An 18,050-nucleotide genomic window follows, 5' to 3' on the forward strand; every position below is an offset into this window, starting at 1 on the left:
TGGCAGTCCAATGAACCTTTATTTTTCCTTCTTACTTGGTAAATGGTAGGGGTGTGAGGCAAGAAGGAGGACTTCTGGTCCTCCATGCCCTTAACGTGCTCAGTTCATTCTCAAGAATAAACACTGCTAAGGCTGCTCTAGTCATTTTCTCGGTGACCTTGAATAGAATCTACCCCTTTATCTCACTGACCCATCAGTTTTCATATGTAAAACGAGCATCCTCAGTTATCTCTGAAATTCTAGGACTCAGTAACATCAGTATTGCTAGTAGTATACATAAGCATTGAAAACCAAATGATGGGTTAGCCCTTGAAGTCACCCTGGTGACCTTGGGCAGGTGGGAATCGACCTGATAATTTCATTATGCCTTTTTGTAAAACCACTTTTTAGTCTCATCTCAAAAGTCACCTTCTAGATTTGGGGCCTGACTGGCTCTGTGGGTGGAATGTGCGAGTCTTGATCTCAAGGTCGTAAGTTTGAGTCCCCTGTTGGGAGAAGAGATGACATTAAAAAAAAAAAAAAAAAGAAAAGAAAAGAAAGAAACCTTAAAAAGTCATCTTCTAGATTTGAAGTTTAAATTTATGAACAAAAAGTTTAAGAGGGGAGAATTTATTCAAGAATGTCTCAATAGGTAATCATTTAGGTATGAAAGAAAGATAAGTAGCTTCATTAATGTGGCAACAAGGTTACATGTCTCCTGCTATATAGGAGATTGGAATCATGTAATAGGATTGGTTATGGCCCCATTCAGTGACAGATATTGATAAATGCCATTATCTATTTGCCCTAAAGACTGTCATTCAATCATAAGTGACTGTGAAGACTGACGTAAAATAGAGTTGCTTTTTTTTTTTTTTTTTAAGATTTCATTTATTTATTTTAGAGAGAGAGCATGAGTGGCGATGAGGGACAGAGGAAGAGGAAAACAGACTCCCCAGTGAGCAGGGAGTCCGACTCAGGGACTCAATCTCAGGACCCTGGAATCATGACCTGAGCCAAAAGCAGATGCTTAACCCACTGAGCCACCCAGGCATCCCTTTCAACCTTTTTAACATGGACGTGCAGTGTCATGTAAGCACAAGGCGGTTATCTTGCTATATTAGTTTGCTAGGGCTGCCACTGTAAAGTACCACAGAGCAGTGGCTTCAACAACAGAACTTTCTGTTCTCAACAGTTCTGGAGGCTGCGAAGTCTAAGTCCATCAGCAGGTGTACTTTCTCTGAGGCCTCTCTTTGGCTTATGCATGGCCACCTCCTGGCTGTGTCCAGGCTTTCCTCCTACATTACTGGCCACATTACTGGCCTCTGTGCATCTCAGTCTCCTTGTACAAGGATACCTATCATTTTAAAAAAGGGCAAAAAAGGATGCCTATCAGGTTGGCTTTCTAAACTTAATCCCTTCTCTAAATAGAGGCACATTCTGATGTGCTGGGCATTAGGCACTTCAACGTATGAATTTGGAGAGGGCATAGTTCAGCCCAGAACACCTGCCTGCATGATTGATTTAACTTTAAAATCTGGTTTAGTGGCCTCAATGGAAGAAAACTTAGAGGTTGTCTAGACCAGGCTCCTGTCCCCACGCTGGAGGATCTTCTGCTTAAACACAAATTTAGGGAGTTTCTCCATAACAGGAAGCCAGTTACTCCACCTCAGGGAAAACATGCCTCCCTCTCACCCCCCAGCTGTTCTCTGTTCCCTGTGCTGCCTTCTGGAACTGCATAGAACAAACTCCCCTCCCTTTTCCACATGGTGGCCCTCTAAGTATTTGAAAACATTTATCCTGTCTTTGCTTTAACCTTTTCTACTTTAGGCAAAACATTTCCAGAGAAAATAAGCTGTCTCACATTTAAAGAAAAATGCTAGGGTTTATTATATATTTGGAGTATGAATGTGCTTGATGGAAGCTTGCCAAGCATAACTGGGTTTCAGTTTCAATATTCCCTCCTTTTAAGAATAATGTCTCCAGCTCTTTAGAACGTGAGGACTTAGTTTGCTTTAGACCACAAATTATGTACTGAAAGAATGGCTTAGAGAGGAGATGAGTACATTGATGGAGAAGCATACAAAGGAGTCTCCTTATCAAGGATGTTGCTAAATGAGCCAAAGACAAGCAGAGTGAAGAAAATGTCAATGGTTATGTATATAGAATGTTGGAATTACAGCCACTCTTTGGGTATTTACCCATCACGAGCTAAAGATGAGAGTAAGATCATCTCCACTTTGCAAGTAATTGCTTGTCACAAATAAATGGAGGATTCTTTAGTTTCCACATTAGTAGCCTCCTGCAGAGCCCTCAACTCAGTGGCCTCACTAAACTCAGTGAATGAACTTTTTACAAAAGAGTAAGATTTTCCTCCTGTGTGTCATATTTTGGCCATAAACATACACCAGTTGCACTAATGTTTCCCTTCGTCACATAAACACATTAGGATTCTCTCAGTGTTGTCTTGATACATGTCTCACTGTTGGAAGCCATTGCCGACCTGCTTCTTAATCCCTGGAATGGCTCACAGTGTCCTTTCTGTCCTTAAAGTCTTCTGAAAGTCTGACAGTGATGGATCTCCTTGTGAATCCATTTGTCACACGCTGGGTTCTTAGGAGTTCTTCCAGCTGAGAAGCCCATGCCCTTCACTTCTGAGAAATTATTTCATACATTCCCCTCTTTTTCCTTTGTTTTCTTTTTGGAATTACTATTATTCAGATTTTAGACCTTCTAGAATGGGCCTCATTAAAACTTTTTTTTTTGCCTCTGTTATTGATCTTCTGTTTGACTCTTATTTCATGGGAAGATGTGATGTCCTAGAGACTAGATTTCATTTTATTATTTGATTATTAATTGGTAAGAATTAATTATTTTCTAAACATTCATTTTTGAAGTATCTGGGTTTTTTTGGCTATATTATTTTTCTGAGGATTGCTCTGAAAGTTTATTTCTCTGCATAGCCTCTGTCTCTTCCAAGTTGCTTTTTTGTCTTTCATAACAGGTGTTTTAATTACATATCTGATTTGGGGGCAGATTTCTCATATTTAAAAATTGATTTGGGGGAGGGCACCTGTGTGGTTCAGTGGCTTAAGCGTCTGACTCTGGATTTCGGCTCAGTTCATGATCTCAGGGTCATGAAATCAAGCCCTGCAGCCGACTCCATGCTGGGCGTGGAGCCTGGTTAAGATTCTCTCTCGTTCTCTCCCTCTGCCCTACACTCCTGCTCCTGTATGCTCTCTCTCTCTCTAAAAATAAATAAAGAAGAAGAAACAATAAAAATTAGTTGATATTTATGTTACTGGGACAAAACGGCCATCCCTGGATGGTGGTCTGCTTGATCTTAACATATCTTTACTTGGGCTTGTCAAATTCCCCCAGGAAGACTCGTGTTTCATTGTTCAGGCTCATTTTTGGAGCCTAGGAAGGGAGAGAGTCTGGGAGTGGGGTGCATAAACTCACTTCCTTCTCATGATGGTCTGCTCTAATGTGCCTTTGCATCTCTGCTTTCTCCACCCACTCCTGTGGCCTGGAGACTAAGTTTCACTCCTGTCATCTCTGGGACAGGTGAATGAAGAGTATCTGGCTATCCCAAGTATGGGAGGGGAAACCTAGGGTCTTTTTTTTTTAATAAAAATTTTTTAATTGTGGTAAAACACACGTAACAAGATTTGCCATTCTAACCACTTTTAAGCACCCAGATCTGTGGCATTCAGTAAATTGCCATGTATGTACAGCCGACACCACCATCCATCTCCAGATCCCTTTTTGTCTTGTAAAACTGAACCTCTGTACATTAAAAACAAGTGTCCAGGCAGCCCAGGTGACTCAGTGGTTTAGCGCCGCCTTCAGCCTGAGGCCTAATCCTGGAGACCAGGGATCGAGTCCCATGTCAGGTTCCCTGCATGGTGCCTGCTTCTCTTTCTCCCTGTCTCTGCCTCTCTCTCTCTCTCTCTCTCTCTCTCTGTCTCTCTGTCTCTCATGAATAAATAAATAAAATCTTTTAAAAAAAAAGTCCCATTCCCTCCCCACCTCCCCAGGCTCCTGGCAATCCCCATTGTCTCTGTCTCTGAATTTGATTACTCTAGGTACCTCCTATAGGAGGAATCTGTCCCTGTCTATAAAGTCTTGAGGCCTAGGTGAGTTGTAATAATGTGACCGGATTTCTGTCCATTTTAAGGCCGAGTAATATTTCATTGTACGTATATATCACATTCTGTTCATCCATTCATCCACATCTTGGGACTTTTGACCAGTCTTCTTGCTTTAGGTGCCCTGAGGCTTTTGGAGATTTCTGTAGCATAAATTGAGTTACTTTATCCACTGCTAGTCTAGGATGCAGGTATATGGAGGTGGTCAAACCAGTTGCCACTGCAAATTTCTTATCTTTTCTCTGTTTTTCTGACCTTGGAGTTTATGCACTTAGTCTTGGTGATCCAGGAGTATGTTTTCTGGAGGGAGTAAAAGTTAGATATGCTGTTATCTAGAATTTACTCTTTATCTAGACAGTAAATTTTACACTGACTTAAAAAAATTATATACTTCAAACAATCACAGTCTAGATTTGTAGAAAAAGTCATCTTTGTAAGTAAACTGTAATTTATGTGGCTACATATGTGATTAAATGTATTTCTTCTGCAAGTGTCAATTTTTGCTTTGCAATTTTTTTATGCCAATTTAAATATAGGCTGACCTTTTAAGAAAAAAAATCATTTAAAAAAAAAAAGAAAAGAAAAAAAATCATTTAAAGCACTTTCTTGATGTATATGATCACAGTAAAAGTTGGTGGGAAAAATAATAGATTTTTAAACATATTAACTCATGTTAACAAACTAAGAGTAAATGAAAAAGACAATCTATTTGTTTTATTCCTTGCCATGTAAAGGTCACCAGGAACTCATCTGTAGTCCAACTAAGTTAGGTTTATTTAAGGGCTCAATCAAAGGAAGATTCCTGCACAGGAGCCCAGCTTTAAATTGGAAACTGAAGTGTTAAGGGCCTTTCTGTGATTATCCTAATAATTTCTATCTAGAAGGCTAGGAAATTAAAGGTATAGAATTGTCATTGGCAAAGTGGAAGAAAGAGGGGAACACTTGGGGAGCCTGGCTGGGTCAGAGATAGAGCTTGCAAGTCTTGACCTCCGGGTCATGAGTTCAAGCCCCATGTTCAGCATGGAGCCTACTTAAAAAAAAGAGAGAGAAATGGAAAAAAAGAAAAAGAGGAAATGTTCAGTTATGTTTGAAGTTTCCGAGCTGTTCTCTAGCCACATCTCACTATCTAGCACTTGAAATTCTGCTAATCCTATTTGAGATGTGCTTTGTGAATAAAATACATCCTGGGTTTCAAAGTACAAAAAAAAAAAAAAAAAAAGATTGTGAAATATCTCATTAATCGTTTTTTATTTTGAGTATATGTTGCCATAACATTATGTTAATATTGGGTTAAATAAAGCATCATAAAATTAGCCTTGATTTTTTAAAAATTCATTTTGATGTGGCTAATCTAAAATTTGACCTTGTGTATGTGGCTTAGTTGGGGGTTCACACTGCGATTAAGGAGAACAGATGTGGAATGCCAGTGGGTGCTAGGCAGGTCATCACCATTATACCGAGTCTACATTGAGCTAATTTCCCCCACCCCACCCCAACTCCCTGACTTCTTTTGGCTACAACTTTAGGCAAATTAAGATCCTGTCATTCTCTTCTGGAAAAGTGAGAGGAAAAGAAGCTCAGAGTGATTACTTCTAGCACAAGATGATACTTCTCTTCTTAGGATGCATTCCTGAGAAATTGATAATAAAGGGGCATTCTTGCCTTTCCAGAAATATTTTTCAAAGGATTCTTTAAAATGAGGCTTATTGTATTGAAAACAGTATTTCTCCACCTTTTTTTCATTATTGCTCCAGTAAGGGATATTCTTAGATATTTTATTAGCATCCACGCCCCATAACATTTGAATAGCACAAGATGTATGTCAGTTTGTTATGTACAGTATATCTCTTTCTATCTATTGCTTCATACACACATAGCCTCCCCATTCTGAACCAGTTTTCTTCCCTTTGGAAGCAATATCACTTGTTGAGAAGTGCGTGGTTTAAAGTGAACTGATAACTAACATTTATTCTGCTTCTAGAACATACTCAGTAGTGCTAATGTTAACTTTCATTTGTATCTCAGAATAACATTACTGTAAGTGATATATTTATTCTCCTATGAGTTGAAGCCCAGAGTTCTCCCAAGTATTGAAGCTTCAATACTTGGCCCCTACCATACAGCCAACAGAGTCAGAACTAGAAGCTTCAGCTTTTGAAACTTTGGAATCCTGTTTTGACAATACTAAAGACGGGTGTTCAGACTTAAGATGAATGGAGGATTTGAACATGAGGCACTCAGCAAAGAATTTATTCCTATTCGTGTATCTTACCGGATTTGGTAGTGAAGCAAGTTTTTCTTATTTCATAATTTTTAAAAATCACACTTTTAAAAAAAGATTTTATTTATTTATTCATGAGAGATGCAGAGAGAGAGAGAGAGAGAGAGAGAGAGAGAGGCAGAGACACAGGCAGCAGGAGAAGCAGGCTCCATGCAGGGGGCCCGATCCGGGGTCTCCAGGATCACACCCTCGGCTGAAGGCGGCGCTAAACTACTGAGCCACCGGGGCTGCCCTAAAAGATCATACTTTTAATCTGCTGTCAGCTTGCTAATTCCTATATTCCAGTGATTGGAGAGTTGGACCACTGTGGAGTTTTTATAAAATATCAGAGGCATTGCTCTGGGGTTCAAGATCTGGTAGTGCTGGACCACCCTGTCCAACCAAGCCAGGGGTCAAATGCGCTTGCATTCTAACCATAAAAGCAACAAAGTTGTGGAAGATTTGTAAAATGTAGGAAAATATTGGGGCGCCTGGGGGGGCTCAGTTGGTTAAGCATCTGACTGTTGGTCTCAGCTCGGGTCTTGACCTCAGGGTTGTGAGTTCAAGCCCCATGTGGTGCTTACTTTAAAAAAAAAAAAAGGGGAAAATATTGAGTTGAGATTGCCCATCATTACACTATGGTTGGCTTTCATTATTTTTCTTTCTGAGCTTTGTTCCTCAGCCTCACAGATATATATGCATTTTAAAAAGCAGAATTGGGATTCTATTCAATATATAGTTTATATGGTGTTTTTTTGCGCTGAACAAAGGTGTAGACATACATATCCATGTAGCCATTTTCTTTGTCATTAACTGCTTCAAAGATATTCCTTTTGCCAAATATTCCACCAAAGGGGTTAGAGACACCATTTTCCTACTAGTACAACATTTAGGCTTTTCAAATATTATACACCCCAAGCAATACATATTCCCATACACAAGTCTGTGCTCCTTGTGCAGTGTATTTTATAGAAACAGAATTGCCAAATCAAAGAATATAAAAATGTATGGACTCAATAAAGGGAGAAATAAATACTTTACCTCACTTTTATTATATTTGTGTTGAGTCTTTAAATATTTTCCCCTCCCTTTTTTTTTTTTTTTTTAGCTGTCTTGTGAAGTGATTTTTAAATCCCCTTTTAGCTTTTCTGTTGTATTATGACAGACCCTTTGAGGAACTACTCAGATGATTTGTCTTGAGGATTTTGAGTCAGAGTAACCATGTCTATATAAACATGTCCAATTCAGCTGGACCATAAAATTCGATTAGCTGGTATTCGTTGGGGTTTATAAAGCATGGAGACAGAGCCCAGCAGAACCTACCCATCCTGCATGTGACTTGCCAACATCATCGAGATAGTGTCTGTGTTCATCTCTTTCAGCAGCTTTGAGCTCACCCTTAGATTGATTATCTTGAAGCCTTTTATTTAAGATTTTGTTTATTTGAGAGAGAGGGAGCAGGAGCAGAGGGAGAGAGAGAAGCAGGCTCTCAGCTGAGCAGGGAGCCTGATGTGGGGCTCAATTCCAGGACCCTGAGATCATGACCTGAGCAGAAGCAGACGCTTCACCCACTGAGCCACCCAGGCACCCCTTGAAGCCTTTTAAAGGAGCCACAGTGGTGACACTCCCTTGGATCTCACTGGCCCTCTTCTTACCAGAGGAGGAGACTTCACAGGTTTTTGGTTGCCTTCCCTCCAACTTTAATGCCACCTTGGAAAAGCAGTGAAAGGGGGTGTAGAGGCCTGGGTTTGCTGTCCACCTCCCCATTTCCCTGGTTCTCATATTTGAGTTTAATATTCAAGCTCCCCTGAAGGCAGCCAGTATCTGTGGTCTTTCTGGTGTCTGGGCCCCTCTGTCCCCTCCCTCTCAGGAAAGAGTAAAGCACTCATCTTTATGGTGGTTATTTGTCTCCTAGTCACTCCTCCCCCGCCCCCCACCCGCCATCCATCCCCCTCTCCCCTCCCGGCTGAGGCCTCTTTGAGTTCCTGATCTGTGTCCCTGCTTTGTGTGACACACCAGTCTGCTGTCCACTTCTGCCATCTTTAATCCTCTGCACCCTTGGCTTCTGATGCCACTTACTCCTTGATTGTCTCTAATCTCTGTCCATGTTCCATCGTGGTTCCATTTCGGATGATCTCAAGGATTTACACGACTTCACCTGCCCTCTATGGGCATCTCTGAGTTAGGGCGTAACTCCTAATGCCTTGCTCAGCTTGCTCACCACTGTGTCCATGAATCATGCTCCTTGGCATTGCTTCTCTGTAACCTTTTTTATTAATTAATTAATTTATTTATTTATAAAATATTTTATTTATTTGAGAGACAGCAAGCATGAGTTGGGGGTGGGGTGGCAGGGAAGGCAGGTGTTTGAGCCACCCAGGCACCCCTGTAGCCTTTTAAATATCACAGTTCAAATTATGTGTCAGCTCTCCTCCAAAGCTTCTCACGATCCCTTGGAGTCTTCAGAATTAATATAATAAATTCCTTAAAAAAAAAAAAAGCTTTAAGGAGATATAATTCATATACCGTGCAATTGACCCATTTAAAGTATATTTTTCATTGGTTTTTAGTATAGTCACAGAATTGGATGACCATCACCCCTTTGAATTTTAGAACATTTTAATCCTCTCCTAAATAACCCCCAAACCTACTAGCAGTCAGTCCTTCTCTCCCCACCAATCTGGTTCTGCAACCATTAATCCATTTTCTGTTGATTTGCCCCTTCTGGTCATTTCATATGAATGAAATTAAATAATATTTCAAGGGGCACATGAGTGGCCCAGTCATTTAGGTATCTGACTCTTGGTTTTGGCTCAGGTTGTGATCTCAGGGTGGTGAGATTGAGCTCCAAGTTTCCTTGAGATTCTCTCTCCTTTTCCTTCTGATCCTTCCCGCTCTTTTTTTCTCTTGCTCCCAAATAAATTTTTAAAGTATTTCAATATGTGCTCTTTGAGGACTAGTTCCTTTTTTTCTTTTCTTTTTTTTTAAGATTTTATTTATTTATTCATGAGAGACACACAGAGAGGCAGAGATATAGGCAGAGGGAAAAGCAGGCTTCCTGTGGGGAACCTGATGTGGGACTCGATCCCAGGACCCCAGGATCACAACTTGAGCTGAAGTCACTCAACCACTCCCAGGTGCCCCTGGGGACTAGTTTCTTTTGCTTAGCAATGTTTTCATTGTTCATCCATGTTATAGCATGCATACTTAATTCCTTTTTATTCCTGCATAACATGATCTATCTAATTTTGTTTTTTTATGCATCAATTGATGATTATTTGGGTTGCTTCTAGTTTGGGGTTACTATGAATAATGAATACTATTAGCATTCCTGTACAAATTTTTGCATGGATGTAGGTTTTCATTTCCCCTGGTTATATATCTAGAATTGCTGGGTCATATGTTAAACTCTATGTTTAACATTTTGAGGAACTACCAGACTGTTTGCCACCATTTTACATCTCCACTAACAATGTATGAAAGTTCTGATTTCTTGATTCCTTATTATTGTCCATCTTTTTGATTAAAGCCATCCTAGTGGGTGTGAATTGGTATCTCATTGTGGTTTCGATTTGTATTTTCCTAATGGTTAATGAGGTTGAGTGTCTCTTCATGTGCTCATTGACCATTTGTTGTACATAACTTTCTAGAAATGTCTACTTAGAGCCTTTGCCCATTTTTTTTTTAAAGACTTCATTTATTTATTCACGAGAGACACACAGAGAGGCAGAGACATAGGCAGAGGGAGAAGCAGGCTCCCTGCAGGGGACCTGATGTGGAACTTGATCCCAGGACTCCGGGATCACACCCTGAGCTGAAGGCAGATGCTCAACCACTGAGCCGGCCAGGCATCCCACTTTGCCCATTTTTTATTGGGGTTATTTGTTACAAAACTATTAAATTGTCATTCAAATTCGTAAGCCCCATATATTATATTTCTCGTTCTCATTTCAGTTACCATCTTAATTTTGATTTAACAATAACATGGAATGGAAGGAATAACAAAGTTTCCTGCATAGTGTACTGACCTTAGAGGTCTGAGCTTTACTCCTGCTTTCATACTGATTGATGACTTTTCTTTGTAAATGCAGACACACGGGGGCGGCAGCTGCGCCACACGCCCTGTCCTTGATTACTCAGGGGTGGAGATCAAAGCAGAACCGGCTGCTAAGAGAGTCAGCAAGTTGCCACCTGATCACCTGCTCTGCCTTGTGGTTTTAACTACTTCTTTAGGAATACTGGATCAGATGTGGTAATGTCTTTAGCAATGTCATAAAAAGAGAAGAAGTTTAAGAAAATCACACAGCAATATAATTATCTCTGTAAATGTTTGGGGCCTTAAGCTGGTAACCAGTTGAGGTTTCTTCTAGTTCAGCTCAGTGGAGCAGCTGGTTTTGTTAGATCTTAGACTTCTAGGAAGAAAAGGACCCAGTAATACAGTTAAGTAAGCTCAAAGCCAATGTACCTCTCAGTGGAACGTGTGTATTTCCGAGGTGGCACCAGATGATGGCCATGTGCTGTCCCCAACAGCCAGTGCTGAGAAATGATGCATAAGTGAGACCTCAGATCCCTGAGGTAGCCTGGGCTCCTGGGACAGTTCAGGGAAGGGGGATGTAGGCTCCACCTGGGGACACACACTTTGGGCTGATGCTCGTGCTTGGGAGGGCCGTAGACCATTTAAGTAGACCACCAAATGCAGCCTTTTGTGCACGGTCTGTACAGCTGGGACTCCCCAGGGCTGGGGCTGGGGGCGTAAGTGGGGAGACGGGAGGATGCAGAGCTGCCTGGACCCCTCAGCTGTGTGGACAACAGAGGGGCCATTCCACCAGCAATCTCTCACACACACCAGACGCTCAGTATAATTGAGGCAATTTGTGAACCCCAGTTAAGAGTCCTCTAGGGAAGATGAAAGGTTAGGATGTGGCTGCTCTGGGCATTAGATCCCAGGCGTCAGGACAAGGAGCTCATCACTCGGTTCCCTGGGGGCATTTACAGCCAGGCTGGGTATTTGCTGGAGTATAAGAGGGAAGCCCTGTCAACGGAGAGGCTGAAGCTGATTTTTGTAACACTGATCTGAGTACTAGTAAGGTTGCCTCCTTAACTTGGCTCAGTTTTGGTCTGACCCTGGTGCGTCGCGCCTCCTGGTGGCCAGAAGAAGCAACGAGGTGTGGGCCAGCATCCCCACACTCCTTTTTCTGGACACTTCTCCACCCTTCTCTATACTGCTCCCTCTCCGCTCCATCCCAGGCCTCTCTGCCCTGCAAGCAGTAATGAATAAGACCTGAGCCTCTCCATTTGAAGAGAAGAGCAGCTATGGTAAAACTTTCCTTTTGTTGCTGAAGGGAAGAGCCAGTGGTAATGGGGCAAGGCAGGCAAGGCATGGAGTGATAAACAGGGCAAGAATGAAAAGGAGAGGAAGCCAGGGGGTCTAAATGGCCTTAACCCTCACAGAACATTGACATACAAGAGCGTGTCAAAGTTATAAGACTTGTTCATCACTCACTCATCTTGTATCTTTACATGGAACATTCTAAACCTCCAGGAAGAAGGAATTTGAGAATTTGGGGTTGCCTGGAATTTTTCATGAATGTTCCATGTAGGTTCTGACCGATTCTCATGCTGTGTGCTTAACTATTAGAGATACGATAGTGTCTATGTTTTGGAATATGGCATAGTTTGATTTAAAAATTTAGTTAGTGGGATCCCTGGTGGCTCAGCGGTTTAGCACCGCACCGCCTTCAGCCCCCCAGGGCCTGATCCTAGAGACCCAGGATCGGGTCCCACGTCAGGCTCCCTGCGTGGGGCCTGCTTCTCCCTCTGCCTGTGTCTCTGCCTCTCTCTCTCTCTCTCTGTGTGTCTCATGAATAAATAAATAAAATCTTAATTTTTTTTTTTCAGTTAGCTTCTACCATTAAAAAAGGAAAAACAACCCTATTGCTCCTATTGGGTTTTTTACAAGGTGCCTTGATCGAGCGTTGGAGACGTAGAGTTAGCTTTGCAGCCCCCTTCTCGCAGACTGGAAGAAACGGGACAACTGACATCAGTTGCCAGCCCTCGGGTGCGTGCAGCTCGTGTGTGTCCAGCAGATGGGGAAATTGCACAATACTCCAGGTGCGAAAAAGCAGACCGCGTTTTGCACCTCATCAGCCTTGACACAAGCAAGGATACAGAACGCGGTATTAAAAAAAAAAAAAAAAAAAAAAAAAGTAGGAGAGTGTAGTCCTCTGTGCCGTTATTGGCTTTAAGTCAGGCTACGAGCTGAGACACAAAAAGCACGTCGGCGCCAGGAATGAAGTAACGGTTCAGATAAAACGCTGCTGACTCCGGGTTATTCGGCGCAACTTTCACACCCTCCGCGGTGTCTGTGCGGAGCCTCGCTGACGGTGCACGGGGACCAGCTCCGGGGAGGGGGGCGCCCCTGCTTTAAGGGAAGCACGTGACCCTCTGGCGGGCCGGGGCGCGGGGGGCGGGGCGGGGCGGGGGCGGGGCCGCCTATAATGAGCCTGCGAGGTGCGTCCCGCTCCCTTCTGGCCGAGGCTCCGCAGGCACCTTGAGTCCTCCCTCGTGGGCGCTTCCTGCTCGCAGCAGGACTGCACGGGTGGGCGAGCGCCCCGGGAGGGCGAGGACCCGCTGTCGCTCTCACCTGGAGGGAGGTGCGCGAGGAAATATGCTGGGGATCATCACTATCACAGGTAAGGCCCAGGCCAGGCCCCGGGGTTCTGCCTCCGTGGCAGGTGGAGGAACCGCCTCCTTCCCTCTAACCTGCATTGCCCGGAGAGCCTCGAGGTCCCTGGCCCAGCACGCTGATGGGCATTCGTTTCTGTGTTTGCTGACTTTCCGATGAGAGGAGCCCTCTCTGGGGCTCAGAAAGAACCCAGCGCACCCCGAGTTTGCTTTTTGCCTACGTGGGAATCTTCCTCACTGTACCTAGGGGGGAGACCTTGAGTGCAGTTGAGATACGTGTTAGACTGGGGTGAATTTGAAAGCCTAATCCCTGGTTGTAGTCCTGAAAAAGTAAATTCCTGTGTTTTTGTTTTTGTTTTTTAATATTTTACTTATTCATGAGAGACACACACACACAGAGGTAGAGGCAGAGGCAGAGGGAGAAGCAGGCTCCCTGCGGGGATCCACATGGGGGACTGGATCCCAGGACCTGGGATCTCGCCCTGAGCCAACTCAGGCGCCCCTAAGTTCCTGTTTTTGAGAAATTACGGTATTTGGCATTTTGACCTGCTTCTTAGAAAGTTCCAGTGAAGATGCACTTTGTGGTTTTAGGAGACTAAAATGTTAGCTCTGGTTAAATGGTGGTTTTGATGAACACAGTATAAAATTGATGGCTAGCAGGTCATAGCATTTAGGCACTAATAGTGAAAATGTATGTGTTTAAAGCATGCTTTCTAGAAATCTGGCTGTAAGTATGAATTATAATACTTAATTTGTACCTCTAGCAAATGAATCACATATATCAGATTTGTAGAAAACACTGACAGCTCTTCTCAGCTGATACTTGATCGTTTATGCAGTTGTGCTGTAGCCTGACCCCTTAGGAACCTGCCTGCCTGTTTTTTCCTGTCTCCTTTCCCATTTCAAGAATAAAATGACTATTGGCTACTTTAGATTTCTAACACCACCTCTATTCTATTTGACGTCACTGCTCACCAGATCTACATATTTTCTTAACACAGTGTAGAATTTCTAGACTCCACACTTTTCTCAATATCATGGCTTCTGCGAAGCCTGCTTCTTCTGTGGAATCTTAAATAAATGTGAAAGATGAGCAAAACTAAAAATATCTCTCATTTCCTATAGATTAGCTTTACTTTGGGATTTCCTTAGAATCCCTTTCTCAAGGTAATGCTGTAAGCCTTTCTACCACTTGTATTGCACTTATGTTTAAGGAGATAGCTAGAATCTATTATTAAATAGACTATACAAAATAAAATAAATTAAAACCAAAATGTTTCATTTTTTCCAGATCATTGCTTTTTCTCTGAATGAAACATAGACATGCCAAACCCTGAGAGAGGCTGCTTGAGAGTGTGGTTTGTGGGGTGTCACGGCTGGTGGTGGGCCTTCTATAATTATATCTTCTGGGTGCTTTTTGTGTATAGCATGATCCATATTATATTCACTGTTTGCTTTATCACATGCTGGATTTCTTATGGGAAAGGAAGGTGTTTCTTTTTCGAAGTAATTAAGAGGTTAACAAAATTGGGGTACTTGGGAGGGCTTTTAGATATTGATTCAAATAAGCCCAATGGGCTAACAAATGAACAGAAACAGTTTGAAGGACGGTCTCATTTTTAGGGCAACTCCAAGTAATTGCATCTGTTGCCTTCTGAGTTTCTCTTCTATTAAAATGTTGGTATGGAAGATGTGGCAAAATTTGGTACTTTTTCCTAGTAAAAAGATAGTGCACAGAAATTCTTACCTCCAAAAATTTAACAGCAAATAAACATTTTGCAGTGGATGAAGGGAGTTTGAACTGTCACACCCTCCCTTCCCCCGTTAGTTATCCTGATAAGGAAGATTTACAGTGACTGGTCTCTAGTTAGTCAGAATCTTGCAAAGCAACAGAGGCTTTTAAAACTGGCATTAAGTGTTAATTAAATATCAGATTACTCATCTAAATAACGTGAAAGGTAGTAATTCTAGTGCTCTTCAGTGCTACGTGGAATATGCATGGAATATTTCACAGTGAACAGGAAGAGTCAGACTCATAACATTTTTGTACTTAGGAAGGAGTTTCCCTTTCTGAAAGCAGGGAAAAGCTGCCACGCACAGGACTGCTCCTACCCCCAACCCCCTACCAGTGAAATTAAGGGAGTAGAACTTGAACTATGAAATGATTGCATATTCACATACATACTTGGTCTTTCTTGACATCTTACCATCACATCACATGAGCCTTACGTAGCTTAAAAACTGGAAAATCGGCATATGGCTGGCTCAGTCAGAAGAGTGTGCAACTCCTGGTCTCCGGATCATGAGTTTGAGCCCCACGCTGGGTGTAGAGATTATTTAAATAATTTGAGAAAAAAAAAAACCCTAGAAAATAAGTGATCAGATATGATGATGGGGGAGGTGTCTTCTCCCCTACCAGCCTATTAATGGAAAAAATGCTTTTTTAATTTTGTAAGATACTTTGAAAATATCGTCCCTATTTTTTCTAATTTGCACACGTTGAGGCTAACTGGAGTATCATGAGGAATTAGGGCAGCATTATTCTTTGTCTCTAAAATAAACGGAAGAGTCCTCCAATGTTCATGCAAGTTCTAGATGATTTATAATGCCTTTCTCTATGCAAACCATTTACAAGATTAAAAAATATATATATCCTTCATATGGCTGCTTCTGTATACCAAGGAGGCAGGTTAGTTGTCTCAGGACTTATGAGACATTAAATGAGTAGTACCGTCACACCTGTTAAAGTAGTAACTACCACCTACTGAGTGCCCATTCTCATTTTTCTGTGTAATAATCCTGCTAACAATCCGGCTAAATCCAAAAGTAGGTATTTAACCCCCTTTGAAGATGTTGAAGATGACAACTTCCACAGTTCAGAGTACCTTGTAAAGGATCTCTTTCTCATCATGTAAAGGATATTAATATTGCTTTAGTGGTGCCCTTATCTTTGTATGCCTGCCTGGATGTCCAAGGGACCATTTAGCCTCCTTACTGAGGCCAGGGTCAAGATGATCATCACCTGTACCCCTCTTGTAAATGGGGTTCTGCTTCTCTGAGTTTTAATCCCGGTTAAATATCTCTCCTAGGTTTTGTGGTTTATGAGCATGACAACGTGGGGAGTTGGGTGTGTAGGATATAAGGGATAGATTTAGAATGCAGAGAATTTCTGGAAAAAATCCAGGACAATGCTGCAGATTGTAGGAGAAAGTTAACCAGATCCAGATGTTGGCCTCAAGCAGGCCTGATGTGCCTACAGAACAGAACACACTGGTTACACTAAACGTAAAAAATTAATGTTGCAGCTTTTCCAATATCGCACTTTTTCTCCGACAAAATGACTCCATTTGTGCCATGGGAATTTAAGAGGTAAGTTTGGACAAAAGCCTTAAAATTTTGGAATATATGGCGACATGTTTCTTAATTCTTTTCTTCTTTTAAACCTTTAAAGTAAAAGAAACAAGTTATATTCTTCTGTCTTAATCTTTTAAGTATTTGGAAGAGTGAAAAAAGACCCTGTAGGCTTTGGACCTGCAACTGTTTATTACATCTGTGGAGCTTGTGGGTGGGGTATCTGTGTGGAGCACAGCATCCATAGCCTCCTAAGAGGCCTTTCCCGTTGACATGCTGACGGGCTTCCCTTCCAAGCCTTCTTGCTGTCTTTGATGCCAGGCGAGAATGTAGAGTTTCTAGCCCAGTCACCACACCAGTGATTAAATGAGCACTGTCTTTGGACTTTACAGGAATTTGGGAAACTTGCTGGATTAATAGCCGTGTTCTTCATAGTAGGTAATTTGGATAGTTCAGTTCCCCCATGGAGTGATACTTAACATGTTATGTCAGAATGGCCTACTCTAAAACCAGTTGTTTCTGAGGAAGGACTTTCTGGGTGCCAGGAATGTACATCCCTGAATCAATGATGCTTAGATGATCAAGCCTTTTGATCTTCCTCATCCTATCCAATCCGACAAATCTAAAGCAGATAATACTAGAGGGAGCTAATGTGTTGGAAACTATTGCAGAGGAGGTTCTGAAGTCCTTTAAAAGTAAAATTATTAATGAAACATTTCTGAGTGTGATTGCAAATGGGATTCTGCTGTGCAGAGTGTGGGTTAGGTGAATACTGGCCTGTCCTTCCTGGAAGATCTTATTCTCACCAGCCTGCTGTTTCTCCTGCCAAACCGGGCCAGGAGGTTTGCTCACTGGGCTATGATCTTGAAATCATTCAGAACCATCATGCAGCCAGCATATAAAACCTGGAAAAAGGTGGCTGCTAACCACAAACTAGAATAGGGATGGGAATGAGGATGGTCTTTTCTAGACATTGCCTCCTTCAGGCAGCACCTGGGAAATGTATTGTGTACAGCTGGGCTGGGAAAGTGGGGGAGAAAGGAGTCCACAAAAAGGGCTGTGGCTCCGTTTGATCCACACTTGATCCAAAATGGGGTAAAGGATTTAGATCCTCACATGGTGCAAATAAAGGATAGGGAGGGAGCCAATTCAGGATGTGTGTGTCCCTTTTTTCCCCTTAGTATCTATGTTGGGAGTCAAAAAGGAAAACTTAGATGCAATATGGCATTAAACTGTACAGAATTTGAAAAAGAACCTAAGCTTTATGGATTGGTAGATTTTTGAATTGTCTTCTGGCCCAGGTCTGGGAAATTTGCAAGGCCTCCCGCTTGACACATTTGAAAACTGTTCAATACTGCCCTCTTCTGTTCAAACACTTGCTCAGGGGTTTGGACGGTGACTTCTACACGTGAGCATTCATTGCATAGTATGGTGGTGAAAAATTAGAGCAACAAATGATCTGCCAGTAGGAGGGCATTAAAATGAATTATGTGGCCATTTTACCATAATTTTGAAAACTATTGAATAACTTAGAAGAAAACAATCTGTTTTTTTTTTTTCAAACTGTATCCAGCTTTATTAAAGATACTTTTCATAAACAATCATGGTATCTCAGGCAGGACATG

At 42.0% G+C, this 18,050-nt stretch overlaps 1 protein-coding gene across 2 annotated transcripts in view; it reads left to right on the top strand.

The window, feature by feature from the left end:
• Window positions 1-18,050, top strand: part of AKAP12 (A-kinase anchoring protein 12) — a 97,114-nt gene that overhangs the window by 59,793 nt on the left and 19,271 nt on the right. The window contains exon 1 of one of the 2 annotated variants that reach the window (XM_077896771.1): window positions 12,921-13,082. The exons of the other annotated variant lie outside the window; for it this stretch is intronic. Within the exon in view, the coding sequence (XP_077752897.1) occupies window positions 13,058-13,082 (25 nt within the window). The 5' untranslated portion in view covers window positions 12,921-13,057. Of the gene's footprint in view, window positions 1-12,920; window positions 13,083-18,050 lie in introns of those variants that run through there. 2 annotated transcript variants of the gene reach the window in all.

This window comes from Canis aureus, chromosome 1 (assembly GCF_053574225.1).
Source record: "Canis aureus isolate CA01 chromosome 1, VMU_Caureus_v.1.0, whole genome shotgun sequence".
In the NCBI taxonomy this organism is placed as follows: Eukaryota; Metazoa; Chordata; class Mammalia; order Carnivora; family Canidae; genus Canis; species Canis aureus.